This window comes from Panulirus ornatus, chromosome 38, assembly GCF_036320965.1.
Source record: "Panulirus ornatus isolate Po-2019 chromosome 38, ASM3632096v1, whole genome shotgun sequence".
Classification (NCBI taxonomy): domain Eukaryota; kingdom Metazoa; phylum Arthropoda; class Malacostraca; order Decapoda; family Palinuridae; genus Panulirus; species Panulirus ornatus.
The window spans coordinates 14,985,197-14,993,835 of NC_092261.1; the positions used below are offsets into that span (position 1 = coordinate 14,985,197).

At 46.0% G+C, this 8,639-nt stretch overlaps 1 protein-coding gene across 1 annotated transcript in view; it reads left to right on the plus strand.

The window, feature by feature from the left end:
* The window catches only part of LOC139760924 (tubulin alpha-1 chain-like), a 16,930-nt gene extending 8,530 nt beyond the window's left edge, over nt 1–8,400 (plus strand). The window contains exons 3-5 of the mRNA XM_071684703.1: nt 871–1,043; nt 2,308–2,436; nt 6,701–8,400. Coding sequence (XP_071540804.1) covers nt 871–1,043; nt 2,308–2,436; nt 6,701–7,522 — 1,124 coding nt within the window. The 3' untranslated portion in view covers nt 7,523–8,400. The remainder of the gene's footprint in view (nt 1–870; nt 1,044–2,307; nt 2,437–6,700) is intronic.
* The last annotated feature ends 239 nt before the right edge of the window (nt 8,401–8,639 follow it).

Here is an 8,639-nt window from a genome sequence, read left to right on the forward strand (position 1 = left end):
AGATGCTGGGCTTCGGGTATGAGGGACTTCGTAATTCGTGCTCACGTAACAGTTGGCGATGGCTCGCAGTGCCCTTTGCTTAATTTCGGTAAACCACACGTTTTTAGGGACATAGAAAAAAAAATTATCTTTCAGATTCAGTAATGGGTGTGAATACAAGGATGTCTTTTTGATATCTTTAATCATTTTGACGATATTGCTTGTGGTCTCTATACACTTGTCATTTTTGCCTTGAGGTACGGCTAATAGAATGATGATGGCACACACACACACACACACACACACACACACACACACACACACACACACACACATAAAGAAATGCATAGTGGCGATGGTCAATTGGTTGTTTTGCCATTAGGTATATCACCTGCCAGGGTAAATAAGAAAATCAACCTTAATCTACATTACCTTTAGAGAAGTTCTTAACACTTTCTTCACGAGTTGAGGGTATTCCCCTCACCATGGATGTATACAACCCAATCCATTACCGACATAGGCCGATCCGTGTGTGGTTAAGAGCGTGTTGGTCTGTTTTAGACTGATGTGAGTACGATGCTCCTTTTTTTGAACTTTAGACCCATCAACTGCCATGGGTCATTAAGTGCCATCAGCTTCAAGTCGTAACCACCATCCGAAGTGTCTCCCGAACACCTTCAGGTGCTGCGGATTGTACTAAGACCACAGACAACTCTTGCTGGGTGCGTTATGTGGCCCTTGAGTGAACGCCGAATGCTACCCAGCCTTCGTCTCGGATGGCTCATCCACACACACACACACACACACACACACACACACACACACACACACACACACGCATATATACAAATCATCCCTCTAACTGTACCCTCTCTCCCGCCCACGGTACAGATGAGGTACGTATCGGCGTGTACCGGTACCTCTTCCACCCCGAGCAGCTCATCACGGGCAAGGAGGACGCGGCCAACAATTACGCCCGCGGCCACTACACCATCGGCAAGGAAATCGTCGACCTTGTCCTCGATCGGGTCCGGAAGCTGGCCGACCAGTGCACGGGGCTGCAGGTGAGGCTTAGAGAGAGAGAGAGAGAGAGAGAGAGAGAGAGAGAGAGAGAGAGAGAGAGAGAGAGAGAGAGAGAGAGAGCCTGACCTGACTGATATGCGGTAGTAATGGCTGTCTTGGGTACAAGTGTAGGGCTGGGACCCACCTGGGAGACTGAGTGACCTTGATTTCCAAGTGTACCCTGTACCTCCCTCCCAGCCTCTCCTTGTACCATGACACGCCTCGAACCCCGTACACCTCCCCGCCTCTCCTTGTACCCTCGTACCCCGTATGCTGCCTCTCCTCGAACCATAACACATCCTCTTACACAACCATTATTCCCGGAAATAATTGCATGAAAGAAAATAATCAGTGCAGTATCGTACATAATTTGAGACTGTATTCCTCCAAGTCTCTCCATCTGGTCTGAATTTATGATTATTTTGCTTCATATTTTTTTTTCTCTCTTTTTCCCCATATAGATCTTCCAAACTGCTCTCTCTCTCTCTCTCTCTCTCTCTCTCTCTCTCTCTCTCTCTCTCTCTCTCTCTCTCTCTCTCTCTCTCTCTCTCTCTCTCTCTCTCGTTTTCCCTCCGCTTTCCTGATTTAATTTCTTGGTTTCTATGACCGCTTTTTCTCATACGTTCTTCTCCTCTGCATCCTCCTTGAAGGACCCCCAACTGCTCTTCATTCTTTCTAGTTTCATTTAAAACTTTATTGATTTCAGTGCCTGCTGCCCTCTTCTTTTTATTTCATTGCCTTTACTCTTTTTTCTCCCGTGTACAGTTTCCATGCTCCTCTTCCCCCCACCCCATCCCTGTAGTTTCTTATATAATTTGTTTGCTTTCAGTAATACGTTTAACCTCTTTTCGTATTTCATCGTCTTCTATAACTGCCATCTTTTCTGATATGTTTCACCCCATGTCTGTCAGTATGGCTGTGTCTCACTGTTTCACCCCATGTCTGTCAGTATGGCTGTGTCTCACTGTTTCACCCCATGTCTGTCAGTATGGCTGTGTCTCACTGTTTCACCCCATGTCTGTCAGTATGCTGTGTTTCACTGTTTCACCCCATGTTTGTCAGTATGGCTCTGTCTCACTGTTTCACCCCATGTCTGTCAGTATGGCTGTGTCTCACTGTTTCACTTTTTCACCCCATGTCTGTCAGTATGCTATGTTTCACGAGTGTTCTTTCCTCACAGCCCATGTCTGTCAGTGTGCTGTGTCTCACTGTTTCACCCCGTGTTTGTCACTGTGGCTGTGTCTCACGAGTGTTCTTCCCTCACAGGGTTTCCTGATCTTCCACTCCTTCGGTGGAGGCACCGGGTCGGGGTTCACGTCGCTGTTGATGGAGAGGCTCTCTGTGGACTACGGCAAGAAGAGCAAGCTTGAGTTCGCCATATACCCCGCCCCTCAGGTCTGCGCAACACCTCTTACCCTTTCTAGCCATCCATCTTTACCTCTCCGTCTTTTTATATTTATCTGTTTTATATTCAAGTTATGGTGTTGGTAGCTTGGTTAGGGCATTGGTAATGTATCCACAAAGTGTAATGACTCATTTTCTCTTTTGTATAAGTAGATGATGCGATGGTGATGGATTGTGGCACTTATGTGATTCCTTTTCTCTTGTGTTATTCTGGTAGTTAGACACAGCTAGACACTGATATGTTTTTCTCTCCATTCACTTATTTGTGTTATGGTGCATGACCATAGATATTCAAATACTCATGTTCAATTCGCATGTAAATCTGGTGTGGTCAGACATTCGTTTACCTGTCTACTCTCCATACTTATTAGACTGTAAAATGACCAAAAGCCTTTATTTAGGCATTTGATAACCATTCATTGTTTATATCATTTATAATGTAGTATGGCCAGAGACGTTCATTCTCTTGCCTCCTCTTTATTCATCTTATTTATCAAACATTTCAATGACAGTGTAGCATGATTAAAGCATTCGCTTATGCATTTGACTTCAACTCATTCTGTATATTCTTCGTCGGTGCTGTTATGAAATGTCACATGAATATCGTATGTTCATCTTCATGTGTACTGTCCTCAGTGAACGCGTCCCTTTTCGAACGGACCTCCAGCTTAAGGCTCCGTAGCCACTGGAAACCATTATTGAGGTTAACGTCATCATTCGACTCTGTGCCTCCCGGGAGATCGAGTCACCCAGCTGGTGAGGCCCTCAGCCGCAAGGCAGGAGATTTAGTTACCCCGGCGGTCGAAAGCCTCTGCCTCCGGGAGGGAGAGAGTTACCAGGCAAGCGCGGAGCCCTTCGCAATCCGGCGAGTAATTGAGTCACCAGTTAGGCGAAGACCTCGGCCGCCGGGTGGGAGATCTAGGGTACTAGGGGTAACGAAGACGTTAGCTTTCGGGCGGTAGATCGAGTCTACTGGTTAGCGTAGTCCTTGGCAGCCGGGCAAGAGATCGAGGTTCCGGGGTAACGAAGACCTCGGCTGTCGAGCGGGAGATGGAGTCACCGGGCTGGCGTAGTCGTCGGCTGCCGGGCGGAAGAGAGAGAGAGTTGCCGGGGTAACGAAGACCTCAGCTGCCAGGGCGTTGTGTAATGAAGTGAGCTGCCGGATTCTTTCGTTCGTTTATACTTTGTGTGTCTCTTCCTCTTTTCCTTCAGCTGCTGCCTGATGAATGGAAGAATTTGTTAAGAATGATCACACGAAATGAAAGAGGCAAATCAGATATCTTAAGATACCTTTTTTTGTGAAACATTTACGTTCGAAATGGCTTTTATATTCATGATTCTTATCGTCTGTTTATTTTTGGAGATTCACACGCGTGAAGTGTGGCAGACTTTTTTTCTTTTTTTTTTACCTTAGCGTTTCTTTCAGTAGGTAGGGTACGGTAGATACTTGTTTGAGGAAGAGAAATGCTGCATGTTGTGCCTCAATTAACCCCCGTTGTTCGTAGTCTTTACCACAATACATGCCTGGTTGCTCTTTCCATGGAAATCACAAATTCTGATAGCATCACTTGCCATGACCCAACAGGATATAGTTGTATGCCATGAAGGAAATAAGTTGACACACACACACACACACACACACACACACACACACACACACACACACACACACACACATACACTTTTAAAGAGAAAGAAAGAGAGAGTGTAGACGTTGCATAACGAATGATAAGAGTAGAAAATAGGGTAAAGATCAGGGATGGACCAAGCACCGTGGTGCAAAGTCGGCCGCGGTCACGTGACCGGGGCTATGTTTCTGTCTGCACGGTCTCCCAGACTACGTGCTTGTCTGCTGCCCGTGTTAGGCTACATGCGTGTCTGCTGAACGTGACCGCTACATGCTACACACTTGCTCGCTGCACGTGTCCAGGGGCTACTTACGTGCTCGCTGCACGTGTCCAGGGGCTACTTACGTGCCAGCTGCACTTGGGATACGTGCAAGCCTGTTCCTACACGTGACTGACTGGTCAGCTATTATGAGGATGACACAGTAACCTTAATTTTCGCTCGTTACTGAAGCTTTAGAAGGGACTGACATCCAGTGGCGCACTGCCTTCACACACACACACACACACACACACACACACACACACAGAGGAAGAGCGAGAGAGGCATATGTATACATTCCTCCCAAGGATAGGTCCTCTCTCGCGCAGTTTAAAGTACTTGTACATACTTTTCAGTATAATGGTATAATAGAGGCAAATATAACTATTATGTAATATATAGCTTTAAACATTGATATCGGAATCAGCAATTTGATTAGTTACACTCGTAGAACAAGTGCTAAGTACAACTTATTTCTCGAGGACGACTTCCGAGTACAGATTCCAAGTATAGGTTACTTCTTGAGGATGATCGAGTCCAAGTGATATTTACAGCTTCCTTACTGAGGACGACCTAGGAATGAAAGAGCCGAGTAGAGCTTCTCGAGTCTGACCTCTTAGTATAAGGGTCCAGTACACCTTATTTCTCGAGGAAGACCTCCGCTTACTGACGCTCACCTGGCTTCACAGAGATACCTCTCATATTCAGCTGATCCTTCAGTTAGGGCAAAAAAAGTATGCTTTCCGTAGAGCCAATACTGCTCGCAAGTTTTCTTTTTTTCTTCTGGTTACCTTATGATTCAGCCTATGGTGTCTTCTGTTCTAAGGCCTTCCAAAGCTACCAGTGTGTGTCTCCTGTACTGAAGGCCATTACGGTGCTGTTGATTTGTTTCTCTCCCTGCCCCCGAGTCCTCTAAAACCGGCAGAATATACTTGTTTTCCTTGGCTTCCCACTACCACTTTCATCTTGTTCCTATCGAAGCCTTCCAGTGCTACCTTAATAACACGTTGTTTGTCCAGGCTCTTCTGGTGACGCTGGAATACTCTCATGTTGCTCTCAGTGACCTTCCAGTGTTGTCATGACACTCGCTGTTATTCCTCTAAACCTTCCGTGAGACCTGAATACCACCCCTACCGTCCAGGAGCCTTCCATACGACCCGTTCACATTTCTCCTTTGTCGCCAGAATGTCCACGTTGTTGTCTAGAGGTAGGCATCCGTAAATACTCTTAAATGAGATTAGAGTCTTCCCGTGTCTTCCAGGGCCTTCCAGTGTCCTCCATAGGCCTTTCAGTTTCTGTAGAATTTTCTTGTTTAATGCCAGTGTCCTTCCATGTTTTTCTTAGTGTCCCACCATATTTCTATCATTGCCTTCCCGTGTTTCTCTCAGTGTCTTCCTATTTTTTTTTTTTTTTTCAGTGTCTCACGTTTTTCAGGATTCCCATCTTGTCTTGGGTCTTAGAACCTCTTCGAATGTAAGCCTGTGTTGCGTCATGCAAGCATCGAAGGGCATCAGATTTTTTTTGTTTTAAAAGACTTCGACTCCTATAGCTCCATCTTCATTTAAACCTTCAAGGAGAAATACTTTTGATATTATTCTGAGATGTTTAGGGTTTCCGGATTTCTTACTATTCAAGGCATTTACCACTGCCACTGGCGCCAACTTTACGGTTGGACCTGCATATGCATACACTGGTTATCCAATTGTCGACCAAGAATATGGCAGGATGTGTGTATTTGTGTTATGCTGTGAGCTGCCGGCCCTATCGAGTAACTCACAATCGGTTCCGTCTTATACAGGGGAAACGTCTTCAATATGGCTAGGAATCTTCAGTCGGTGTCACTTACTTTAATATTGCTAGATTTGTTCACTTATGTCTAGTATTCCAGCAGCGCAATAGACAAGATTACTGGTAGAAATGTTCTGTCATATTCTGGTCGTCTGGTAATGGTAGATTATCTCTCATCGGCCAGTTTTCTTGTACTACTATATCCTTTGAGTAACCAGTCTCCCATTACCACTCGCATTTTACGTTTACGCGCAAGTCTTCCAGTAACTTGCACAGTTTGTCTGCCACTGCCTTAGCTTCAGTTTTATCATCGTATGCTTCCTCGTTATCTTTCAAGAAATGTCCCATCAGTCCCTAATCTTTTGGTAACACATTTCAGTACCACTATGGTATCGACTTCTGATGCAACTTTGCCTGATTATCTGACTTGATCGTTTCTAATAGGCCTCCAACTGCCACTTTCTTTTCATTGTTATTCTCTTCGTACGCCATGATTTTGTTTATCTCCCCATCCTCGACTTTACAAAGGTATTAGATTGTATTGTATTCTCCCACTTTACCCCCTTTTTCGTGTTTACAGGTAGCAACTGCTGTTGTGGAGCCATACAACTCTATTTTGACGACGCACACGACGCTAGAACACTCCGACTGTGCCTTCATGGTGGACAACGAAGCCATCTACGACATCTGCCGCAGGAACCTGGACATCGAGCGACCCACCTATACCAACCTCAACCGGCTGATCGGCCAAATAGTCTCCTCCATCACTGCCTCCCTTCGTTTCGATGGCGCCTTGAATGTTGACCTGACTGAGTTCCAGACGAATTTAGTTCCTTACCCCCGCATCCACTTCCCTCTAGTGACCTACGCTCCAGTCATATCCGCCGAGAAGGCTTACCATGAGCAGTTGTCTGTGTCCGAGATCACCAACGCGTGTTTCGAGCCCGCCAATCAGATGGTCAAATGCGACCCAAGACATGGCAAGTATATGGCTTGCTGCCTCTTATTCCGTGGAGACGTAGTGCCTAAGGACGTCAACGCTGCCATCGCCTCCATCAAGACGAAACGCACTATCCAGTTTGTGGACTGGTGTCCCACGGGTTTCAAGGTCGGTATTAACTACCAGCCCCCGACCGTGGTGCCTGGAGGAGACCTGGCCAAGGTGTCCCGCGCCGTCTGCATGCTCTCCAACACCACGGCCATCGCCGAGGCTTGGGCTCGCCTCGATCACAAATTCGATCTGATGTACGCCAAGCGGGCATTCGTTCACTGGTACGTTGGGGAAGGCATGGAAGAAGGAGAGTTCACGGAGGCTCGCGAAGATCTGGCCGCTCTCGAGAAGGATTACGAAGAGGTCGGGATGGATTCTGCCGAAGAGGAGGTCGATGAGAATGAATATTAGTCTGTGTCAAGCAATGCATTGAGGTGTGATAATACCACAGCTTATCGTTCGTGCGTTTCTAGCTACAGGTCGAAATTGCCACAAGATATATATATATATATTTTTTTTTTTGTCAAATGATACGTAACGTAGCAGCCCCGTCCACTTCTCCGTTTCATAGCGTTCATGAATCCCGTCATGATTTTCCGGAGGCGCCGTGAGCTGGTCCCGACCCTGGAGGCTGACGAGTGGTGATGGTTGTTGTGTGAGCCGCTGCTGCTACCTGCTGTGCAAAGCTGCCGCCCTCCCCACTGTGCCCCTCCACCTCACACACCATCGTCCGCAGTTTATAACAACAGTTCACTCGCATCAAATTGTACTCTGTATGTCTACAGAGGCGAAGGGAATGGTTATTAAAGTACCGAGGAAACAGCTTGACGAGAGGAAAAAAAAAAAGGAATTTTACTCCTAGAAATGTCGTAACGACAGCTGTAAGTAAGGGCAGTGAAGCCAGGAAATGCCACTGATGCTCTTCGGATAAGACTATTGGTTAATTTCAGGTCGCTAGTGATGCTTATGTGTTGGTTCCTGCCGTACCGCTTCTCTATACATTCCGTATTCTCGTTAAACAGAGAACCTCGCTTCCAATCAAAACCCCCATAACGAAAGAATAACCTGTCACGTCACAGGAACGTGACATCATAACAACATTTCGTGACGTTATGTCAATGACGTCAACTGTCTTCGACGGGACTCGCTGAAAGTAATCACAGTTGATGTATAATATGGATATATGTCTTCCATATTTCGGATGATAAAATTGTTTTTGTTTTCATATTTTATTTGATATATTTTGACGTATGGAATGTTGCATATTTTCACAGTAAAGACGAGAGGAACCTTGTATTTTTTCTCCTCCCTCACCAGTTTGTGGTGTCAACATTGGGACACCGCTTTCCCTGTGCGCTTTTTTTTCTCGGAATATCTGACTATTCTTGTGTGCTGTACAGATTCTGGATACTGACTGGTGTGTATGACGTGTGGCAGACATCATCCCCGTCAGGTAAAGTGTTAATGTGTTGTGGTATTGATGAATATCCCAGTTTTTCATTCGACCGTTGCATGTTTCTACGTTTTC